Source organism: Salvelinus alpinus, chromosome 13, assembly GCF_045679555.1.
Source record: "Salvelinus alpinus chromosome 13, SLU_Salpinus.1, whole genome shotgun sequence".
NCBI classification, from domain to species: Eukaryota; Metazoa; Chordata; class Actinopteri; order Salmoniformes; family Salmonidae; genus Salvelinus; species Salvelinus alpinus.
Genome location: NC_092098.1, coordinates 14215021 through 14240499, shown reverse-complemented (window position 1 = coordinate 14240499; position 25479 = coordinate 14215021). Strand labels below are relative to the sequence as shown.

At 41.4% G+C, this 25479-nt stretch overlaps 1 protein-coding gene across 26 annotated transcripts in view; it reads left to right on the top strand.

The window, feature by feature from the left end:
- Positions 1-25479, top strand: part of LOC139537164 (protocadherin gamma-C5-like) — a 136770-nt gene that overhangs the window by 50839 nt on the left and 60452 nt on the right. For 2 of the 26 annotated variants that reach the window (XM_071338167.1, XM_071338147.1), the window contains exon 1: positions 8412-10983. The exons of 16 other annotated variants lie outside the window; for them this stretch is intronic. In XM_071338167.1, the coding sequence (XP_071194268.1) occupies positions 8578-10983 (2406 nt within the window). In that variant the 5' untranslated portion in view covers positions 8412-8577. Of the gene's footprint in view, positions 1-981; positions 3505-4620; positions 7184-8411; positions 10984-12431; positions 15000-15995; positions 18547-25479 lie in introns of those variants that run through there. 8 more of the 26 variants (XM_071338149.1, XM_071338169.1, XM_071338145.1 and 5 more) reach the window with 8 other exon arrangements.

Genomic DNA, 25479 nt, shown 5'->3' with positions numbered 1-25479 from the left:
AACAATGTTTAACATTACATTTTTTTGAAACACTAATACTGTATGTTGCGTTTTACTAAATATTTGTTTGACATCAACTCATATTTAATAATATTATCAGGAAATACATCACATTTTTATGGCTATTATTAATTCCCTGGACTTACTTTATTTGTGTAAATCCAAACAATTTATTTAAAACATCTACATAAAAACATAGGAAGTTACATCTACTAATAATATTAAATTAAGTGTCATCTTGTTGACCTAATTTTTAAAAGTAGATTCAGCACTTAATTTGTTACTGTACTAAATAAGTACATTCCTTTTTACTCCCTATGTCTTTATCACATCCTTACCATGGTTTTTTAGCATGCTGGGAAATCCTTTCACTTAATAACATTCATCAATATTGTGTAGCCTACTTATTGCTTAGCATGGCTAGACTCTAGCCTTCTTTCTGTGATCTAGTAGTCTACTTCAGTTGCTAGGCCTACGTAAGTTTCAAGAGAATACGTTTCTTCACCTTGATGTGGACAGTGCCACTGCATTAGTATTTATATGTGTGATATGAAGTTGAGTTGTGAATGATGTGATAGTGGACTATTTGTTATTTCAGATAAACGTAGTTTTTATTTTTGTGTGCATTTTATTGTGAGAAGTGAATCAAGTGTTTTGACATTGGATGAGTTGTTACGGTGAATGTAACTTTCGTTATTTGAGAATCAATTGTGGGCAGCTGATGTAAGTAGGGACACATGGGCTTATTTCCTAGAGACTTTCAGTGTATGCTTGCATCTTTCTTTTACTAAACGAACAAATATTATCATTTGGAAACTCTCCGTAAAAGTATTATTCTCGGATTTTTGTAGGCCTACTTGGGATTGCAGTTATGGAAAAGTACTCCATGTGTCGCAATTCACCAGCTAAAGCCATATCTCCAGAATCCATATCCTGCTGTGGGCTATAAGGAAAGGGGGAGACTAATTTGAATACAGTGTAGGCTAGCGAAAGACCCCATCACTTGGTAGAACATAACACGTCGATTATTTCATTTTTTCCAACTGAAAATATATTGTTTGATCACCATACTATTGGAATAAACGTTGGTCTCTGGAAATGGAATACAGGGGATTCTCGTTCTCTGCATCGATGTTCGGCCTGGCTTTGTTTCTTTTCCTGCTGCGCACCAGCTATGGAGACGTGACCTATTCTTTTCCGGAAGAGATGAAACGCGGATCTGTGATCGGGAATATAGCCAACGATCTCGGCCTGGATAAAAAAGGACTGTATGTTCGTAAAGCTCACCTAGAAATGGATGGTAGCAACACACTCTATTGTGACATTAACCTGAGCACTGGCGACCTGATTGTTGCTGAGAGAATGGACAGGGAGCAGCTCTGTGGCAGAAGGGTTTCGTGTGTATTGAAATATGAAATGGTGCTCGAGAATCCTTTAGAATTACACCGCGTCGTTCTTCAGATACAAGATATTAATGACAATTCACCACAATTCGCGAACGATCGCATTACGTTTGAGATCAGAGAGTCCGCCGTTAAAGGCGCTCGATTTGCGGTCCATCAGGCTCATGATGCAGATATAGGACTGAACGCTGTTCAAAGCTACACACTACAAAGGAACAGCCATTTTAGTCTGGCCGTTAATACAAAACCTGGTGGGGGAAAGTATGGGGAGTTAAAGTTAGAAAAAGAGTTAGATCGAGAACAACAGCAGGAGGTGACTTTATTACTTACTGCGGTTGACGGTGGGACTCCACAGAGATCTGGTACTGTAGTTATACACGTCACTGTGCTGGATGCTAATGATAATGTCCCAACATTTAGCCAGAACATCTATAAGGTCAGAATAGCTGAAAATGCACCCATGGGTACTGTTGTAGTGACCGTAAGCGCCACAGACGTTGACGAAGGACAAAATGGTGAAGTGATGTATGTATTTGGTCCAATTTCAGTTGAATTGAATGAATTATTTTCTCTTGACCCTAAAACGGGTGACATTAGTTTATCTGGACAGATGGACTTCGAAAAGGAGTCCGTTTATGAAATTAGCATACAGGCCCAGGATAGCTTGGGGTTGACGTCCTTTGCCAACGTTGTCATCGAGATTACAGATGTAAATGACAATGCCCCGGTAATATCTCTTAAATCTTTGACCAATCCCATCCCTGAGAACGTGTTACCTGGCACAGAGGTGGGGATTATTAATGTACAGGATAAAGACTCGGAGGGAAATAGACAGGTCCGCTGCTTCATTCAACAAAATGTTCCGTTCAAACTAAACCCCTCAATCAAAAACTACTATTCTCTGGTCACAACAGTTGAACTAGATCGTGAGATAATATCAGATTATAACATAACTATCATTGCCACTGACGAGGGGTCTCCACCTTTATCAGCCTCAAAGACTATTCATTTATCTGTATCAGACGTGAATGACAACCCACCTGCATTTGAGGAACAATCCTACAGCGCCTATGTGACTGAAAATAACAAGCCTGGCTCCTCTATGTGTTCTGTTACTGCCAGAGACCCAGACTGGAGACAGAACGGCACAGTGGTCTATTCTCTATTGCCCAGTGAGATCAACGGTGTTCCGGTGTCCTCATTTTTATCAATTAACGGAGACACGGGGGTGATCCACGCTGTGAGAGCATTTGATTATGAACAGTTCGGGAACTTCAAATTCCACGTTGTAGCCAGAGACAATGGTTCTCCTCCACTCAGCAGTAACGTGACAGTGAGTGTCTTCATAACAGATGAGAATGATAACTCTCCCCAGATATTATACCCTGCTCCAGCAGGGAACTCCTTGATGACTGAGATGGTCCCCAAAGCTGCTCTGGCGGGGTCCCTGGTTTCCAAGGTGATAGCTGTGGATGCTGACTCTGGACAAAACGCGTGGCTTTCATATCACATCGTGAAATCGACTGAACCGGGACTTTTCACTGTTGGTCTCCACAGTGGAGAGATCAGCGCACAGCGGGACATTTCTGAATCTGACAGTATGAAGCAAAACCTTGTTATATCAGTGAAAGATAACGGACAGCCCTCTCTCTCTACAACCTGTGATGTATATTTACTCATATCAGACAACTTGGCTGAAGTTCCAGAACTGAAAGACATGGCTTATGAGGATAGTTCCAAACTAACTTCCTATTTGATCATTGGTCTGGTCTCTGTGTCCACCTTTTTCCTGACATTCATTATTAGCATCCTGGCCGTGAGGTTCTGCCGCAGTAGAAAGCCTAGAATGTTGTTTGATGGAGCAGTCGCCATTCCCAGCGCGTATTTCCCTCCCAACTATGCAGAGGTGGATGGAGCTGGAACTCTGCGTAGTTCTTATAATTATGACGCATACCTGACAACGGGCTCACGCACCAGTGACTTTAAGTTTGTCAGATCTTACAATGACAGCACCCTGCCTGCTGATCTTACACTGAGGAAGAGTCAAATTGAGTTTTTGGGAGAAAGTGTATTCACTCCTGACGTCGCGAGGAATAATGAGGTGAGATTAGAATCGTATTTTTAGTATTGATTGACCTTTTATGTTAACACATGTATTGAGATGACCACAAGTCTGTCAAATGTTTGAATGTGATCACTGTGTTGTTGTCTTATCAGACATTGCGACGTTTTTAAATTGACTGATTTCAGGAGGCGTCACTGGTAAAATGTGTATTCCAAGCAGAATAAACCGGCTACATCCCTCCTACGTTTTTTTGCGAGGGATTAATCAATACTTTTACTCATGTGTCTTATGCCAGAGCTTGGTGCCATATCTCCAGACTTATCTGATGAATTTCTAATGCAGGATACACGTTTACAAGATTGAAGTGCTCCGTTTTATTTTATTTTAAACGCAGAATAGGCTACTATGTCAACTATTTGAAGTGATCCGTATGTAATTAAATAGGCCTATGCTAGGTCAAATAGCCTGCTGCTATTTTAAGTGAACATATTTATGACGTTTATTGGATAGCAATTTGCAGCACTAAATTATTAATCACTTAGGCACAGTCGATCATTCAGAAGCAAGTGAGGAAAATTAAATTAAATGTCAATGTAGTTTAGGATATCATGAGAGGCTATGTTATTTAGGCCTATATTTTTACATGTATAAAATCGCATTAATGAAAAGCAGTTGTCAATTATCAAGCCTTTGGTCATTTATATTTTAAAATGCACCCAAAACAACCGAAATAATACACTAATATAATATACACATGGCATATTATTCAATGACTGAAAAGGTTACCCTCATCTCGGATACTCTATTGCCAAATCCTTAAAGTATGGTCGCTGTCCAGTTCTGAAACATTACCGACGCTATAGCGCACGTATCTTTTGCGCCAACCATAGAGAGTTAAGGCTCAAACCAAAATGGTGTTGACTGATGGAAAACTGGTGATTTGTTCTGGCTGACTTGTAGGCATGGCCAGTTTGGCAAAATGTAAGTAGCATATTTTTACAGTAAGATATTGGAAATATCTTGTTCAATGTATATTCAGTAACTTTGTAGTGTTACTGCAGTTTTTGTGAAAATACTCAATGTGTCGCTGTTCACCTTCTCTGGGTGAATGCACACTTGTGTCCCCACCCAGTAGATTAACATATACAGGGAGGAGACTTGTTTCGGCAGTGGGGAAAAAACAAAGCATTGACTAGTTTCAACATATCCTTGCTTGGAGAGAATATCGGAACTTGGACTACATTTTTTTTATTGAATAACGTATTCTGGAAATCACCATCTTAAGGATAGGATCGCTCCCACGTTGATGATGATGGATGCAAGATTATCGGTCTCTGCCTTCGTTCTCTCCTCGGTTTTCTTTCTTGTTCTCCCTCGTAACACGTATGGAGACATGAGCTACTCTGCTCCTGAGGAAGCGAAGCGTGGATTTGTCATTGGAAATATAGCCAAAGATCTCGGACTGGATGCGAAGAGATTCTCTGATCGCAAAGCTCGGTTGGATATGGATGGCATCAGTCAACGTTATTGTGACATCAACCTCGCGGCTGGCAACCTTATTGTGACGGAAATAATAGATAGAGAGGAGCTGTGTGGTTCGAAGGTTACTTGTGCATTAAAATATGAGCTTGTGCTTGAAAACCCTCTCGAGCTGCATCGTATTACTGTGCAAATTCAAGACGTAAATGACAATTCACCTCGTTTCCCCAATGAACGCATTAATCTAGAAATAAGGGAATCGGCTGATAAAGGGGAGCGTTTTCCCTTAGACGAAGCCCATGATGCAGACATAGGATTAAACACGGTGCAAAGCTATACGCTCGACAGGAATGAACATTTTGTTTTGGCCGTTCATACAAATAGAGATGGTGGGAAATACAGTGAGTTAGTGTTAGAAAAAGAGCTGGATCGAGAAAAGCAAGAGGAGGTGACATTGTTACTTACTGCTGTTGATGGTGGGGCTCCACAGAGATCTGGTACTGTAGTTATACACGTCACTGTGTTGGATGCTAACGATAATATTCCAGTGTTTAGCCAGGACGTGTATAGAGTCAGTCTGACAGAAAATTCCCCTCTAGATTATGTAGTCGTAACTGTCAGCGCCACTGACGCAGATAAGGGTGCAAATGGGGAAGTGACGTATGACTTCAGTAGTATTTCTGATAAAGCATCATCGATTTTTTCTATAGACAAGGGGACTGGTGTAATCAGAGTCGTCGGACCTGTGGACTTTGAGGAGAGGAAAGATTATGAAATGCGCGTCCAAGCCAAAGATGGGTCAGGTTTAGCTTCTAACACAAAAGTAATCATAGATATTACCGATATAAATGACAATGCACCATTAATATTCATCAAATCACTTAGCAATCCCATCCCTGAGAACGTGTTACCTGGTACAGAGGTGGGGATCATTAATGTACAGGATAAAGACTCGGAGGGAAATAGACAGGTCCGCTGCTCCATTCAACAAAATGTTCCTTTCAAATTAAACCCTTCAATCAAAAACTACTATTCTCTGATAACAACTAGTGAACTAGACCGTGAGATAATATCAGATTATAACATAACTATCATTGCCACTGACGAGGGGTCTCCACCTTTATCCTCCTCAACGACTATTCATGTATCTGTATCAGACGTGAATGACAATCCACCTGCGTTTGAAGAACAATCCTACAGCGCCTATGTGACTGAAAATAACAAGCCGGGCTCCTCTATGTGTTCTGTTACTGCCAGAGACCCAGACTGGAGACAGAACGGCACAGTGGTCTATTCTCTATTGCCCAGTGAGGTTAACGGTGTTCCGGTGTCCTCATTTTTATCCATCAACGGAGACACGGGGGTGATCCACGCAGTGAGATCATTTGATTATGAGCAGTTTAGGAGCTTCAAGGTCCACGTTGTAGCCAGAGACAATGGTTCTCCTCCACTCAGCAGTAACGTGACTGTGAGTGTCTTCATAACAGATGAGAATGATAACTCTCCCCAGATATTATACCCTGCTCCAGCAGGGAACTCCTTGATGACTGAGATGGTCCCCAAAGCTGCTCTGGCGGGGTCCCTGGTTTCCAAGGTGATAGCTGTGGATGCTGACTCTGGACAGAACGCGTGGCTTTCATATCAGATCGTGAAATCGACTGATCCGGGACTTTTCACTATTGGTCTCCACAGTGGAGAGATCAGGGCACAGCGGGACATTTCTGAATCTGACAGTATGAAGCAGAACCTTGTTATATCAGTGAAAGATAACGGACAGCCCTCTCTCTCTACAACCTGTGATGTGTATTTACTCATCTCAGATAACTTGGCTGAAGTTCCAGAACTGAAAGACATGGCTTATGAGGATAGTTCCAAACTAACTTCCTATTTGATCATCGGTCTGGTCTCGGTCTCCACCTTTTTTCTGACTTTCATTATTCTCATCCTGGCCGTGAGGTTCTGCCGCAGTAGAAAGCCTAGAATGTTGTTTGATGGAGCAGTCGCCATTCCCAGCGCGTATTTCCCTCCCAACTATGCAGAGGTGGATGGAGCTGGAACTCTGCGCAGTTCTTACAATTATGACGCATACCTGACAACGGGCTCACGCACCAGTGACTTTAAGTTTGTCAGATCTTACAATGACAGCACGCTGCCTGCTGATCAGACACTAACAAGATGTCCAGATACATTATTAGAAGGGAGTATCATCACGCTCAACACTGCAGGAGACTCTGAGGTAACCCATGCCTTTATTTTGCATTTTATGAGGATGGTTTGTCCTACGTGGCTTTGAAAGGAAATATCACTCATTTGCTTCTTGGCAATAGCAAACTTCCTAACGTGAAAGGCCCAACGCTCTGTTTTAATCGCAGGTTGTATATTAAAGTCAGCAGAACAGCATTAGTATGCTCTTCTAGTATGAGAGAGTACAGCGCAACATGAAGTCATCTGAAGTGTATGCAGCTACAGTTCTTCTATTGTTTTGAATGTATTTATTATTTGTCATTGGCGACCTCTAGGCAGTTCTATTGTATCTTGGATAAGTAGACTACAAAATGAAAATATGTGTCTTCTATTACGCCTGTAGCCTACTGTTACATGCATACCACTTCCACTGAAATATTATCAATATATAATACTGAATATTATCAAAGTGGCATATTTTCCTACAGATATAGGATCTTAACATGTTTGATGCAGCAATAGGAAATACGAATTATTATGTGGGTTATAACTAATGGTCATTTTTCTAGGTGAAAATCAAGTCTGAAATGTTAAAGTGGAAATGACAAACTTCAGAAGCCTTTTTAAACCTCAAATACACTACACGTTTTACATGTCCTGCATTGGTGATCAAATGAAGATCCTACATCTGCATAGCCTGTACCCGAGTTGTTCTGCTAAATCACATGAAGATCCTACATCTGCATAGCCTGTACCCGAGTTGTTCTGCTTCTGCTAAATTTAAGTTGGCCAATTCCTTTAACATATTCCCTTTCACTGCTCATTCCACTGTAGCCTGCAGGACTTAAATGAATATATTCACACGCTGAAAATACAAATCACATCGCCTTCCAATTCTGATGAAGCTACGCTAGCACTGTTTCAGCACCACGCCGATAGACAGCGCAACCGAGAAGCCTGTTTCTCAGTGAAACAGGCAAAGATGCAAGCTGCAAGTATTGGTTTCCGCCAATACTTAAATTAACCTAGATTTATTTTGGATGCTATGTTTGAAACTGAAAAATAACATTTACCGCATTGTATGCTACTTCCGCGCATTCACATTCACACCTTCTAGGGAAAAAGTATATCCTGAATGTCGTGGTGGCTTATGGATTTAAGAGGTTTATTTGAATGCATTTTTTTGTAGTTTTCATTGACATACTCTAAGTGTCGCTGTTCACTATATATTGGCCGACAGGCACATCTCTCCCCCAGTCCATGCATAGAAAAGGAGGAGATATAGGCCTGCTTTGGTCAGCGTGACAAACCATCGTCTCGATTAGACAGAGGCTTAGCGTGTATCGTCGGCTATTCCACACCTTAACGGAGCAAATGTTTCATTTTGAGGGCTGAACAATATCTTTACCACGATTTGTAGTTGGACTACTTGTGTCATTTGAGAAGATGGAGTACATCGGATTATCATTGTCTGTTTCGACGTTCCGTTTGGTTTTCCTCGTCTTCATGGTGCGACAGAGCCATGGCGATATGAGCTATTCTATTCCAGAGGAGATGAAAAGCGGATCTGTGATCGGGAATATAGCCAAGGACCTCGGTCTGGATGCGATAAGATTTTCATCTCGCAAGGCTCGTTTGGATATGGATGGCAGTCGTCAAGGTTACTGTGACATTAATCTGAATACTGGAGATTTAATTGTGGCTGAAACAATAGACAGGGAGGAGCTGTGTGGACCGAAGGTTTCTTGTTCTTTAAAATACGAGCTTGTGCTGGAAAAACCTCTGGAATTACATCGTATTCATGTGCAAGTCCAAGATATAAATGATAACTCCCCAACATTTTCTAACACTCAAATTAATTTAGAAATCCGCGAGTCTGCGGTTAGAGGAACACGTTTCCTTCTTAGCGAAGCTCATGATGCGGATATAGGACATAATGCAGTTCAAAACTATTCACTCGAAAAAAACGACTATTTTGTTTTGGCTATTCATACAAACCCAGATGGTGGGAAATACGGTGAGTTAGTTGTAGAGAAGGAATTAGATCGAGAACAACAGCAGGAGGTGACATTGTTACTTACTGCGGTTGATGGTGGGACTCCACAGAGATCTGGTACTGTAGTTATACACGTTACAGTGTTGGATGCTAACGACAATATTCCAGTGTTTACTCAGAACGTCTATAAGGTCAGCCTACCTGAGAATTCTCCATTAGGTACCGTAGTAAGTACAGTGACTGCTATTGATGCAGACGAGGGACCTAATGGCGATGTGACCTATGAACTTGGTCGTATAAGTAACAAAGCAGGGAAGCTGTTTTTGATTAACAAGACAACCGGAGAAATAAAAGTGATCGGCCCTATTGATTTCGAAGAGGAAATATATTATGAAATGAGCGTGCAGGCAAAAGATGGTTTAGGGTCAGCCTCAAATTGTAAAGTTATTATAGAAATCACAGATGTAAATGATAATGCACCAATAATATTGATCAAATCTCTAAGCAATCCCATCCCAGAGGACGTGTTACCTGGTACAGAGGTGGGCATCATTAATGTACAGGATAAAGACTCGGAGGGAAATAGACAAGTGCGCTGTACCATTCAACAAAATGTTCCTTTCAAACTTAACCCCTCAATCAAAAACTACTATTCTCTGGTAACAACTAGTGAATTAGACCGTGAGATACTATCAGATTATAACATAACTATCACTGCCACTGACGAGGGGTCTCCACCTTTATCCTCCTCAAAGATCATTAATGTATCTGTATCAGACGTGAACGACAACCCACCTGTGTTTGAAGAACAATCCTACAGCTCCTATGTGACTGAAAATAACAAGCCTGGCTCCTCTATGTGTTCTGTTACTGCCAGAGACCCAGACTGGAGACAGAACGGTACGGTGGTCTATTCTCTATTGCCCAGTGAGGTCAACGGTGTTCCGGTGTCCTCATTTTTATCCATTAACGGAGACACGGGGGTGATCCATGCTGTGAGAGCATTTGATTATGAGCAGTTTAGGAGCTTCAAAGTCCACGTTGTAGCCAGAGACAATGGTTTTCCTCCACTCAGCAGTAACGTGACTGTGAGTGTCTTCATAACAGATGAGAATGATAACTCTCCCCAGATATTATACCCTGCTCCAGCAGGGAACTCCTTGATGACTGAGATGGTCCCCAAAGCTGCTCTGGCGGGGTCCCTGGTTTCCAAGGTGATAGCTGTGGATGCTGACTCTGGACAAAACGCGTGGCTTTCATATCACATCGTGAAATCGATTGATCCGGGACTTTTCACTATTGGTCTCCACAGTGGAGAGATCAGCGCCCAGCGGGACATTTCTGAATCTGACAGTATGAAGCAGAACCTTGTTATATCAGTGAAAGATAACGGACAGCCCTCTCTCTCTACAACCTGTGATGTATATTTACTCATATCAGATAACTTGGCTGAAGTTCCAGAAATGAAAGACATGGCTTATGAGGATAGTTCCAAACTTACTTCCTATTTGATCATTGGTCTAGTCTCTGTCTCCACCTTTTTCCTGACATTCATTATTCTCATCCTGGCGGTGAGGTTCTGCCGCAGTAGAAAGCCTAGAATGTTGTTTGATGGAGCAGTCGCCATTCCCAGCGCGTATTTCCCTCCCAACTATGCAGAGGTGGATGGAGCTGGAACTCTCCGTAGTTCTTACAATTATGATGCATACCTGACAACGGGCTCACGCACCAGTGACTTCAAGTTTGTGAGATCTTACAATGACAACACCCTGCCTGCTGATCTTACACTTAAGAGGAGTCAAATCGAGTGTTTGGGAGAAAGTATAATCAATCTAAACGACGTTGGGGATACTGAGGTGAGATTATGCGCCTAATTTGGGTATTGATTGACCATTTATTTCATGAAACAACTATATATATATATTTAAAAATATATATTTTTCACCTTTATTTAACCAGGTAGGCCAGTTGAGAACAAGTTCTCATTTACAACTGCGACCTGGCCAAGATAAAGCAAAGCAGTGCGACAAAAACAACAACGCAGAGTTACACATAAACAAACGTACAGGTAATAACACAATAGAAAAATCTATGTACAGTGTGTGCAGATGTAGAAGAGTAGGGAGGTAAGGCAACACATAGACCATAGAGGCAACATAATTACAATTTAGTATTAACACTGGAGTGATAGATGTGCAGATGATGATGTGTAAGTAGAGATACTGGGGTGCAATAGATCAAGAGGGTAAGTAATAATATGGGAATGATCGTGACCACAAGTCTGTCAGATATTTCAATTTGGTCGCTGTGCTGGCTCATCAGACACGGCAACGTTTTTAAATTGACTGAATTCAGGAGTTTCCACTGATAATATGTGCTTTCAAAAACCTACGGATTTTGCTTAGAGTTGAATCACTTTCAAACAATTTTACTCAAGTATCTTATCCCAGGGCAGGGTGCCATACCTACGGACTTCTTTGATTACGTTGTAATGCAGGACACATGTTTACAATTACAACTTTGAAGTGCTTCGTTTGTCATTTTAAAAGCAGGACACAGATTTACCTTTTAACTATTTGAAGTGTTCTGTCTCTGTAAAAATATTGTCTTGGTCTAAGGCTGCTGCCATAAGACAAAATGTTTGCCGTTTGTTGGATAGCAATTTGCAGTAATACATTTTATTCTCCCTCTAGCGTTTGGTATGACAGATAAAGTAAATGGGCTATTGCGTCGGCTCTGTTTCAACACTGGACAGCGACCAGACATTGAGAATCTGGCAATGGAGAATCCAGGAGGAGATTAACCTTTTACTCAATGACTTTGTCCATTGTTTTGGGTGATTTTTTAAATATAAATTACCAAAGCCTTGATAATAAACAACTGTTTTTCAATCATGTGATTTGAGAAGTTTTAAAATATAGGCCTAAATAATATAGCCTATTCTTATATCCTTAACTACCGTGACATTTTCATTTGTTTTCCTCAGTTGCTTCTGAATGATAGATAGATAGATATTGTCTGGGGGTTAAATAAGGTAAAACGAAAAATGAAATTTACTGATTCAAAACTGGTGATATGTTCTATCTATAAACTGCACTGTTGGCATGCATGTATGGCAATATTTAACTATAGCACATTTTACAATAAGATATTGAATGAATCTTGTTCAATGTACTGTATATTCAGTAACTCGCAGTGTTACTGCAGTTTTTGTGAAAATACTCAATGTGTCGCTGTTCACCTTCTCTGGGTGAATGCACACTTGTTTCCCCACCCAGTAGATTAACATATACAGGGAGGAGACTTGTTTCGGGCAGTGGGGAAAAACGTCGCATTGACTGGTATCAACATATATCGTTGCTTGGACAGAATTTTGATTGTAACGTTGGCTACATATTTTGTGGCATAACGAATTTGGTAAATCACCATCTTAAGGATAGGAATATCAAACGCTCCAACGTTGATGATGGTGGTCAAAATATTTTTGGTCTCTGCCGTCAAACTCTGCTCGGTTTTCTTTCTTGTTCTCCCTCACACCACGCATGGAGACATGAGCTATTCTTCACCCGAGGAAGCTACGCGTGGATTTATCATTGGGAATATAGCCAAGGATCTCGGACTGGATGCGAAGAGATTATCTGATCGCAAAGCTCGGTTGGATATGGATGATAACAGTAAACGATATTGTGATATTGACCTCGCGACTGGCAACCTTATTGTGACGGATAGAATAGATAGAGAGGAGCTGTGTGGTTCGAAGCTTACGTGTGCACTAAAATATGAACTTGTGGTTGAAAACCCTCTCGAGCTTCATCGTATCACTGTGCAAATTCAAGACGTAAACGATAACTCTCCTAGATTTCCTAATGAGCGCATGAATCTAGAAATGAGGGAATCGGCTGATAAAGGTCGACGTTTTCCCTTAGACGAAGCGCATGATGCAGACATAGGATTAAACGCAGTGCAAAGCTATACGCTCGAGAGGAATGACAATTTTGTTTTGGCCGTTCATACAAATAGAGATGGTGGGAAATACAGTGAGTTAGTGTTAGAAAAAGAGCTGGATCGAGAAAAGCAAGAGGAGGTGACGTTGTTACTTACGGCTGTTGATGGTGGGGCTCCACAGAGATCTGGTACTGTAGTTATACACGTCACTGTGTTGGATGCTAACGATAATATTCCAGTGTTTAGCCAGGACGTGTATAGAGTCAGTCTGACAGAAAATCCCCCTTTACATTCTGTAGTGGTAACTGTCAGCGCCACTGATGCAGATAAGGGTGCAAATGGGGAAGTGACGTTTGACTTCAGTAGTATATCTGATAAGGCATCATCGATTTTTTCTATAGACAAGGGGACTGGTGTAATCAGAGTCGTCGGACCTGTGGACTTTGAAGAGAGGACAGATTATGAAATGCGCGTCCAAGCCAAAGATGGGTCAGGTTTAGCTTCTAACACAAAAGTAATCATAGATATAACCGATATAAATGACAATGCACCATTAATATTCATCAAATCACTTAGCAATCCCATCCCTGAGAACGTGTTACCTGGTACAGAGGTGGGGATCATTAATGTACAGGATAAAGACTCGGAGGGAAATAGACAGGTCCGCTGCTCCATTCAACAAAATGTTCCTTTCAAATTAAACCCTTCAATCAAAAACTATTATTCTCTGGTCACAACAGGTGAATTAGACCGTGAGATAATATCAGATTATAACATAACTATCACTGCCACTGACGAGGGGTCTCCACCCTTATCCTCCTCAAAGACTATTCATTTATCTGTATCAGACGTGAATGACAACCCACCTGCGTTTGAAGAACAATCATACAGCACCTATGTGACTGAAAATAACAAACCTGGCTCCTCTATGTGTTCTGTTACTGCCAGAGACCCAGACTGGAGACAGAACGGCACAGTGGTCTATTCTCTATTGTCCAGTGAGGTTAACGGTGTTCCGGTGTCCTCATTTTTATCCATCAACGGAGACACGGGGGTGATCCACGCAGTGAGATCATTTGATTATGAGCAGTTTAGGAGCTTCAAGGTCCACGTTGTAGCCAGAGACAATGGTTCTCCTCCACTCAGCAGTAACGTGACAGTGGGTGTCTTCATAACAGATGAGAATGATAACTCTCCCCAGATATTATACCCTGCTCCAGCAGGGAACTCCTTGATGACTGAGATGGTCCCCAAAGCTGCTCTGGCGGGGTCCCTGGTTTCCAAGGTGATAGCTGTGGATGCTGACTCTGGACAAAACGCGTGGCTTTCATATCAGATCGTGAAATCGATTGATCCGGGACTTTTCACTATTGGTCTCCACAGTGGAGAGATCAGCGCCCAGCGGGACATTTCTGAATCTGACAGTATGAAGCAGAACCTTGTTATATCAGTGAAAGATAACGGACAGCCCTCTCTCTCTACAACCTGTGATGTATATTTACTCATATCAGACAACTTGGCTGAAGTTCCAGAACTGAAAGACATGGCTTATGAGGATAGTTCCAAACTAACTTCCTATTTGATCATTGGTCTGGTCTCTGTCTCCACCTTTTTCCTGACTTTCATTATTCTCATCCTGGCCGTGAGGTTCTGCCGCAGTAGAAAGTCTAGAATGTTGTTTGATGGAGCAGTCGCCATTCCCAGGGCGTATTTCCCTCCCAACTATGCAGAGGTGGATGGAGCTGGAACTCTGCGCAGTTCTTACAATTATGACGCATACCTGACAACGGGCTCACGCACCAGTGACTTCAAGTTTGTGAGATCTTACAATGACAACACCCTGCCTGCTGATGTTACACTGAAGAATCCAGTTGAGCCTATTAGCGAAAGTATAATTACTCTGAACAATGCAGAAAATTGTAATGAGGTAAGATAACAGTGGCCTGATATAATTGATTGATTTATCATATTTAAATGTGAGTTCGGTTGGCTCGGCGTAGCCTATTTAATTCGATACATTTCAATTGTTTCTGTTTGTTTGCTTTGTGCCATCATTGATTTTGCCCCTGACTCTTATAAGAACTATGTCCATGAAAATCAGTGTATCACTCCTAAATCATTTCTGGACATAGTGAAACTTGAATGGGTAGCCAAAGGCTCTAAATATTAGCCAACAGTGGTTTTCTTTCTTTTCTGTGGTGTCTACACAGCATTTAAGAGATCATATGGCAGCCGTTCGCCCTTTCGAGGTCGTTGGTGTTTCAGCACCACTATTGTGGATAGCGATCACCATTCTGCAGGCTTCTGCAACGGAATGACTAAAGCTATCTGTAGTTAAACTTTTTTCTGGTCTTATGTTTTTCTAAGGCACATCATCAGGGATTTTTACCGTTTGAAATCATTATTTCATTAGATGTGTATTTATTTTACATTTCATTCAAGGTGGAATGTAGTGTTTCTTAATAAAACCGAATCTTATTCAGTTTTAAAACCAGAGCATACAGACGTTTATAACATAAGGATTCACCTAAGACCATACAGTACATATAGATCTGATTTAGTATCACGTTTGTTTGCTTCAGCACCCTGCTGCTGTTTTTGGATTTTTTCGTGATATTTACCAACTTCTCTAGAAATCTTCTATAGTCCTATAGCGGATCTAATGATAGCAGACTACCTCTCACTTTGATAGTTCACTATAATATAAAGCTTATGAAGTGTAGGCTATCGATTGTTTCATCAATTGTCAAACATTGAGAAATGGGTTTCTAAGCTCCCTGCGCCCCAACTCCACACCTGTTTGGGCCGTTTTTTGGGGGGCAGTAAATGCAGTGTTGAAATATATACTCAGTGTGTCGCTATATACCAACCTTGAACTAATATATGTATCTCTCCTCCCACAACTGTAATATTTAAAAGCAAGAAAACACCCAACTGCGTCACATAACATCGCAGGAGAATCTGCATGTATGCAATGCTTCTTTTCTCTTCGTTTAGCCAACCGTTTGAATAATTATCCATCACGAACAACTGGCCTATTCTGTGAATTATCTCCGTCTTCCAGGCATATGTCGAAGATGGGACACAACGGTTTCTCGCTCTCAATACTCTGTGTGACACTGCTTTCTCTGTCCAAACTGCACCCTAGCCATGGAGACATAAACTACTCTATTCCGGAGGAGCTGAAACGTGGATCTTTGATCGGAAATATAGCCAAGGATCTGGGGCTGGATGCTAAGAGATTGTCGGCTCGTGACGCTAGGTTAGAGTTGGACGGCAGCAGTCGACGCTACTGTGATATCAATGCTGACTCGGCGGATTTGATTGTCGCTGAAACAATAGACAGAGAAGAGCTGTGTGGCCCAAGGGTTTCATGCGCTTTGAAATACGAGCTGGTGCTTGAAAATCCTTTAGAGTTGCACCGTGTTACTGTTCAAATCCAGGATATAAATGATAATTCACCTCGATTTCCAAGTGAACGCATACAATTAGAGATAGTAGAGTCGGCTGTGAAAGGGCAACGTTTTCCCTTAAACGAAGCCCATGACGCAGACATTGGATTAAATGCAGTTCAAAGCTATACGCTGGAGAGGAATGACCATTTTGTTTTGGCTGTTCATACAAATGGAGACGGTGGGAAATATGGCGAGTTAGTTTTGGAGAATGAATTAGATCGAGAACAACAGCAGGAGGTGACATTGTTACTTACTGCGGTTGATGGTGGGACTCCGCAGAGATCTGGTACTGTAGTTATACACGTTACTGTGTTGGATGCTAACGACAATATTCCAGTGTTTAGTCAGGACGCCTATAAGGTCAGTCTACCAGAAAATTCTCCTTTCGATACCGTAGTAGCTACAGTTAGTGCCACGGATGCTGACGAGGGACACAATGGGGAAGTGAGCTACGATTTCAGTCGAATATCTGATAAAGCAGCGAGGCTATTTTCCGTTGAAAAGAAGACTGGAAAAATTAAAGTCATTGGACCAATAGATTTTGAAGCGGAAACATATTATGAAATGCGTATCCAGGCGCAAGACGGATCAGGGTTGGTTTCCAACACAAAAGTAATTGTCGAAATCACAGATGTAAATGACAACGTACCTGTGATATTCCTAAAATCTTTAAAAAATCCCATCCCTGAGAACGTGTTACCTGGCACAGAGGTGGGGATCATTAATGTACAGGATAAAGACTCGGAGGGAAATAGACAGGTCCGCTGCTTCATTCAACAAAATGTTCCTTTCAAACTTAACCCCTCAATCAAAAACTACTATTCTCTGGTAACAACTAGTGAACTAGACCGTGAGATAATATCAGATTATAACATAACTATCACTGCCACTGACGAGGGGTCTCCACCTTTATCGTCCTCAAAGACTATTCATGTATCTGTATCAGATGTGAATGACAACCCACCTGTGTTTGAGGAACCATCCTACAGTTCCTATGTGATTGAAAATAACAAGCCTGGCTCCTCTATGTGTTCTGTTACTGCCAGAGACCCAGACTGGAGACAGAACGGCACGGTGGTCTATTCTCTATTGTCCAGTGAGATCAACGGTGTTCCGGTGTCCTCATGTTTATCCATCAACGGAGACACGGGTGTGATCCATGCTGTGAGAGCATTTGATTATGAGCAGTTTAGGAGCTTCAAAGTCCACGTTGTAGCCAGAGACAATGGTTCTCCTCCACTCAGCAGTAACGTGACAGTGAGTGTCTTCATAACAGATGAGAATGATAACTCTCCCCAGATATTATACCCTGCTCCAGCAGGGAACTCCTTGATGACTGAGATGGTCCCCAAAGCTGCTCTGGCGGGGTCCCTGGTTTCCAAGGTGATAGCTGTGGATGCTGACTCTGGACAAAACGCTTGGCTTTCATATCAGATCTTGAAATCGACTGATCCGGGACTTTTCACTATTGGTCTCCACAGTGGAGAAATGAGGGCACAGCGGGACATTTCTGAATCTGACAGTATGAAGCAGAACCTTGTTATATCAGTGAAAGATAACGGACAGCCCTCTCTCTCTACAACCTGTGATGTATATTTACTCATATCAGATAACTTGGCTGAAGTTCCAGAACTGAAAGACATGACTTATGAGGATAGTTCCAAACTTACTTCCTATTTGATCATTGCACTGGTCTCTGTCTCCACCTTTTTCCTGACTTTCATTATTCTCATCCTGGCCGTGAGGTTCTGCCGCAGTAGAAAGCCTAGAATGTTGTTTGATGGAGCAGTCGCCATTCCAAGCGCGTATTTTCCTCCCAACTATGCAGAGGTGGATGGAGCTGGAACTCTCCGTAGTTCTTATAATTATGACGCATACCTGACAACGGGCTCACGCACCAGTGACTTCAAGTTTGTCAGATCTTACAATGACAGCACACTGCCTGCTGATTTAACACTAAGGAAGAGCCCAGATGAAACCAGTGAAGCTATTGAGAGTGGATCAAAATATTCAACTATGGTAATGGAACATTTTTCAAATTAAAAGTGTCGCTCTGGGGTAGAGCAGTGGTGGGATGAGGGAGAGAAGACGTTTATATTTGTTTGGTCTGCTTGCTTACTGTGTGTGATGATCCATACTAGAACTCATTCATCCAAGCCCTTTGGCTGGTGGTGGTGGAGGGGAGGTCAAAGTTCAACGAAAATAGTATAGAAACATATTTCATTCCCCTTGACCTTGGCTGTTTGCGTCATTTGACCACTGAAGTGACACCTGGGTTAGTCATCCTGGCATTCCATATCACCTGTTTTCACACTGACCTTGTATCAGAAGAGGTTCAAGGCTCATTCTGGAGATGGACCGAGTTCTTTGAAATTTAGATTGTTTTAACCGTTGTTGAATTCATATCAGGCAGGAGTAATTGTCAAACTTCTGCCTGAGTATTTGTTCTGCCGTGGAAACATAAGAAACTTTATCAAGTAAGCTAACTGTGGAATACATCTTTAATATCTAACTGTGGAATACATCTTTAATATCTAACTGTGGAATACATCTTTAATATCTAACTGTGGAATACATCTTTAATATCTAACTGTGGAATAGATCTTTAATATCAAACTGTGGAATACATCTTTAATATCTAACTGTGGAATAGATCTTTAATATCTAACTGTGGAATACATCTTTAATATGTAACTTTGTAATACATCTTTAATATCAAACTGTGGAATACATCTTTAATATCTAACTGTGGAATAGATCTTTAATATCTAACTGTGGAATAGATCTTTAATATCTAACTGTGTGAATGCCAATTATTTTTCAGGAAAATCTTGCTGGTGATTGTTGTGTACATTTCTATTGTCTTTGACAACCGTGGGCAAGCTTATCCACTCTGGTCACCAGCAGAGTCACCCAGAGTTGAACGTTTCGCCCAGATGCGAAAATGGCAATTTGGAGGTCACCCCAGGGTCATAATGGCACCATTCAAGTACATAATGAAGAACATTTTTCAGCCAAGAAAGGCTATTTGTCACTCAAAACCCGCCTCTGTGTAAAGTGAGCACAGAGAAAGTGACACTAGTGGCACAGCCTACAGCTTTTAGGCCCATGGAGAGAATGAACCATGCACTCATATTCCTTTGGCGAGAGTATGAATACATGCATTTCGTTACTTCATAGCAGCTTTATTACCATCAGTAGATATGTAGCTGCTTTAAGTGTTCTGAAAGAGGAGATGTCCATAAAATGCTTAACACCATTTTGCTATAGGTCATTCTTCTTGTAAGCGTGTGAAATTAAACGCAAATGGGACACAGCATTTAAACCTGTTTTGTTTTTAACACTTTTCTTTAATTTGTTTCTTGTTTTTTCATGCTCTCCCATTGGACCATTATTTGGGCGTCTGAAGGTAAGATATATTTTTTTCTTCTTCTTTACAAATGAAGGTCTCCCACGGTATTGGTTGGCTCGTACAGTCACAAGGGTTGACATGTAGGCCTACACGATGTGGCTGACAGATACACTACTTCAGACACTTTACACTGGCTTTACGTCATTCAACAATGCACTTAGATGCATTGTCTAGTATTCTCGATGCTGCCAGCTCTCACAGTCTCACGTCAGAATTAGACGTCCATCCATGTTTCTCAATCGTCAGTACTGACTTGTATCACGGTTGATCTGGCTGGGTATTCAATCATTTTCAGATTGATTGAATACATGCCTTACTGGGTAACTCTTCTCATGATTAACTGTCTGTCAGCGGTTCTCTCTCTTTCTTCAACATTGACCATTGTCCATTGACCATCTCAAGCAAACTGCTGACACAGTAATATACGACCCAGTAATAACACACCTTACCATTAGCACACATCTCAGCAGTACATGACATTCCTCGCCATAAACACACAGAACATTGTATTGAGGAGACAGCCCAGTAGTGGCCCACAAAGCAAAATCACTCACACACAGCCTACCAGTAACACAAAGTGTACTGCCCGCTGAACTTCACACAGCTCAGCACTGCAGACAAACATACACACACACTGCAGCGAGACTACTCTGCTCAGCACTGCAGACAAACATACACACACACTGCAGCGAGACTACTCTGCTCAGCACTGCAGACAAACATACACACACACTGCAGCGAGACTACTCTGCTCAGCACTGGCACATAATTCTAAAGTAGGTTCTAAAGTAGGTCAGAAGAATTATATATGTAGCTCCTCAGCCCTCCGTATCTGCTCAAAGATATCTCTTATTCATTTAATTCTTCTTCATCTGAACAGAAGGCCTATCTCTTTCTGTGTGTATAACTATATAACCCATTGTTCTCTGATATATAACAATGCATATAATCTAGATTTTATATACAGAATTGGTAATGGAATTTCAGTTGTGATATAGGTGCATCATGTCTGCCGTGATTGTGATTGTGATGTATAGACAAGCCTCCGTAGGTATCAATGTCCATGGGACATAACGGAATGGAGAGGGGCATATCTGTGGGGTGTTGGGTGTGCAACTCTGCAGCAGGATGTGTGTAGATTGTTTTGGGAACATGTGGAGCTTGTGTTTTGGATATAGGGCTTCATGCTTCACTGCTTTGACACACTCTCTGACTCATCCTGTGATGACCTCTGACCTTGGTCTGTGGGAGGAGTCATGTTGGCCTCAGTTTCAACCCCAGTTACATGGAAATAAAGGGGTTGAAATGGTGGATTAAACATTACCTACAGCTGTTCTGATTTTTGAGACTTGAGGTAAATATTTGTGTAATGTGAATTATGCAGTCGGGGTTAAACACATGTTGCCATATCGATTTGCTGGGGATCATCTTTTTATCATTTGTATTTGGTGACACAGTTGCAGCCTGCACCATTTTCATTATTAAATCGTTTTTGTATTTCATGGCCTAAAAGAAGATCTAGTTTAGTTGGTTTGATAGTCTGCCTTTCAATTTGCAACTGGTGCTCTCCATGGTGCTGAAATACCAACCGTGCTGCATTCAAAGATCTGTTTGTGTTTTTGGCTTTGGCTTTTACGGTATCATTATATAACGTATATTTTTTTTGCCATACAGTATTGTGACAAGTGTTTACTGACAACATAAAAATATACATGACCTGGTTAATATTCAAGTATTAAAAATGACAAGAGTGACAATTGGCAATTGTTGATACTTATCTTGACTGATCTATTTTTGTTTTGCTTGTGATATTAATTCTGATATTAGTAGTAAGTCTCCCTCTAATATAATGTTTTACTGTAGTATTGAACTTCTTTACCCACACCCGTGTCCGTAACCTTTTTAGAGCTGTCATTACAATAATATTCCACAGATGTGGTTATGTAATACACCAGTCTTTCTTTAGCTGTCTGTGTAGCAGAATCAACATGATGTTAGTTTGTTCTCTGGACTCTGAGTGCTGCTGTTGAACAGTAAGACAATAAGCCTCAAATGCGATGAATCTCCCAACTGAGTGATTCATATGAGCCAAAACAGCAGTTGCGGCAGATTTCTAGAATCAAACTCAAATGAAAACCGACACAGATGATTTAAAAGGACTACGGGGCATGAGTACGCTACTCAATATTTTCGAATGCAAAATCAAACGCCACAATGGTATGGACGATTGGACTCCAGAGTGGTGCAGCAGTCTAAGGCACTGCATCTCAATGCAAGAGGCGTCACTACAGACCCTGGTTCGATTCCAGGCTGTATCACAACCGGGCATTATTGGGAGTCAAATAGGGTGGGGCACAATTGGCCCAGCGTCGTAAGGGTTAGGGTTTGGCCGGTGTAGGCCAACATTGTGAAGAAGAATATGTTCTTAACTGACTGGCCTAGTTAAATAAAAAAAATGCTAATTGTGTGTGTGGCCTCTTTAACCTCTCTGGGATATGTGAGACGGTAGCGTCCAACCTGGCCAACAACCAGTGAAAATGCAGAGCGCCAAATTCAAATAAATTACTATAAAAATGAAACTTTCATGAAATCACACATTCAATATACCAAATTAAAGCTACACTTGTTGTGAATCCAGCCAATGTGTCAGATTTCAAAAATGCTTTACAACGAAAGCAAACAATGCTATTATCTGAGAATAGCACCCCAGCTAACAATCACAGACCATCATATTTCAACCCTCCCGGCGCGACACAAAACGCAGAAATAAAGATATAATTCATGCCTTACCTTTGACAAGCTTCTTCTGTTGGCACTCCAATATGTCCCATAAACATCACAAATTGTCCTTTTGTTCGATTAATTCCGTCGATATATATTCAAAATGTCCATTTATTTGGCGCGTTTGATCCAGAAAAACACTGGTTCCAACTCGCTCAACATGACTACAAAAGTTACCTGTAAGCTTTGTCCAAACATTTCAAACTACTTGTAATACAACTTTAGGTATTTTTTCATGTAAATAACCGATAAAATTGAAGACGGGATGATCTGTGTTCAATACCGGAGGAAAACAATGTGTAGCATGCTTTCTGGTCACGCGCCTCTAACAAACAGTACACTTCACTGGAGCCTCATTCTGAACATGGCTACTTCTTCATTTCTCAAAGGAAAAACCTCAACCAATTTCTAATGACTGTTGGCATCCAGTGGAAGCGATAGGAACTGCAGGAAGGTCCCTTAGAAATCTGGATTCCCAATGAAAACCCATTGAAAAGAGAGTGACCTCAAAAAAAGATATGAATGGTTTGTCCTCGGGGTTTTGCCTGGCAAATAAGTCATGTTATAGTCACAGACATGATTCAAAAAGTTTTAGAAACTTCAGAGTGTTTTCTATCCAATACTAATAATAATATGCATATATTAGCATCTGGGACTGAGTAGGAGGCAGTTTACTCTGGGCACTCTTTTCATCCAAACGTGAAAATGCTGCCCCCTATCCATAAGAAGTTCAGTGATAATGTCTGAGAAGCTGGTGTTTGGAGGATAAGATATAGCCCCGACACAAATCTAGGGTTGCTACCATGGCCGGCTGGCTGTTCGTTCTATCGGTTCAGTTGCTAGAGACGCGACCCAGTCATTCACTCTTTTTGTTCTGTATCTATGGACGTGACCCAGTCGATCTTTCTAAATGTTCAATTGCCATACTGGCTGGCAACGTTCTTATCCCTTACTTGCTAGCTAGCAAACTACGGCTAACATACAGTCACGTCAAACAATGCAGCCAGAATAACAACAAAGTAGCTTCATTTGCATTTGTTTAAGCTGTTTTCTAATTATATTTATTTGGTACATCCATAACAATGAACTAATGAGGCACGATTTCACCTGGCATAGAAAATGTGCTAGCCAACAGCACAGCTAACACAATCACTTCAAATAGAAGCTGGAAATACTGCAAACTAGTTGCACTTTGTTTCGTTGTACCTTTTTTTAAATTGATATTTCTTTGTATATAATCCATAAAAACGATGCTGATTCAGGATTTTGACTGGCTGGAAAAGCTGCCTGTCTGTCTCATCCTGACTCCTGACACGCTCATTACCATGTGAAAGCTGTAGATCGAATTTCAATATTGAAACAATGCTGCAAATGTCGGAGAGACAGACAGCAAGGTTTTTACAAATCTCTGCTGTTGAAAACCAAATGCTAGTCTATAAAAATGTGAGATAATGTCTCCATGCTTTTTATAGTGGAGATTAAGTTTATAAATTGCCTGGCTGGGCTTATGAACTACAACTACTGTGATTATTATTATTTGACCATGCTGGTCATTTATGAACATTTGAACATCTTGGCCATGTTCTGTTATAATCTCCACCCGGCACAGCCAGAAGAGGACTGGCCACCCCTCATAGCCTGGTTCCTCTCTAGGTTTCTTCCTAGGTTTTGGCCTTTCTATGGAGTTTTTCCTAGCACCCGTGCTTCTACACCTGCATTGCTTGCTGTTTGGGGTTTTAGGCTGGGTTTCTGTACAGCACTTTCTGTACAGCACTTTTATATAGCCCCTTAAGAAGGGCTATATAAATACATTTGCATTAATTTGATGAAAAAGTGGATTGCGCAGTCAGATGGAACAGAGTAAATAGGCATTTAAAGTCATAGATTTAGCCGGTGGTAAGTTGTGGAATAGACACTGGCTGGAATGTGGTTTTAACCAATCAAGATTAGACCCACCCGTTGTATAATTAAGCAATAAGGCCCTAGGGGCTGTGGTATATGGCCAATATACCACAGCTAAGGGCTGTTCTTATGCACAACGCAGCGTGGAGTGCCTGGATACAGCCCTTAGCGGTGGTACAATGGCCATATATCCCAAACCCCTGAGATAACTTATTGCTATTACAAACTGGTTACCAACGTAATTAGAGCTATAAAAATAAATGTTTTGTCATACCCGTGGTACACGGTCTGATATACCACGGCTGTCACCCAATCAGCATTCAGGATTCGAACCACCCAGTTTATAATAGAAAACAACTCCCCAGGTGTGTCAATTAGTTGGGTCCCGCCAAAGATGAAGACTGGGGTCAGAACGCCAGCGTCTCCTATTTCTTGGAAGAATCAAAGGTGAAAGGAAATGACATCTCATCTTTGATAAGTATGTGATAGTGTGAAGATTTTAGGGTAATGGTAAAAAAAGGGCTTACAATGGGGCAGCAGGTTGCTATGGTAACCAAGAGCCACAGATTTCTCCTTCGTTTTTTAAAAAGGTTCCATGTGCCACAGGAAGACCTGGTGAGCATTTCCACCCCACCCTGGACTATGCCGCTCCTGTTTGGCCCAGCTCATTAACCCAAGCCCAGTCCGATGACCTGGATCTATTCAGAAGAGAGCATGCCGCGCCGTCCTAGGTAGATACTCCAGTTGTACTGAGGTACTTCAGACCCTGTCCCTACCCCGTCTTCATCAAAGACGGCCTCAAACCAGCACTATCGTCACAGTCAGCCTCCTAAAATCTAAATTCAAAGACTAGCTAC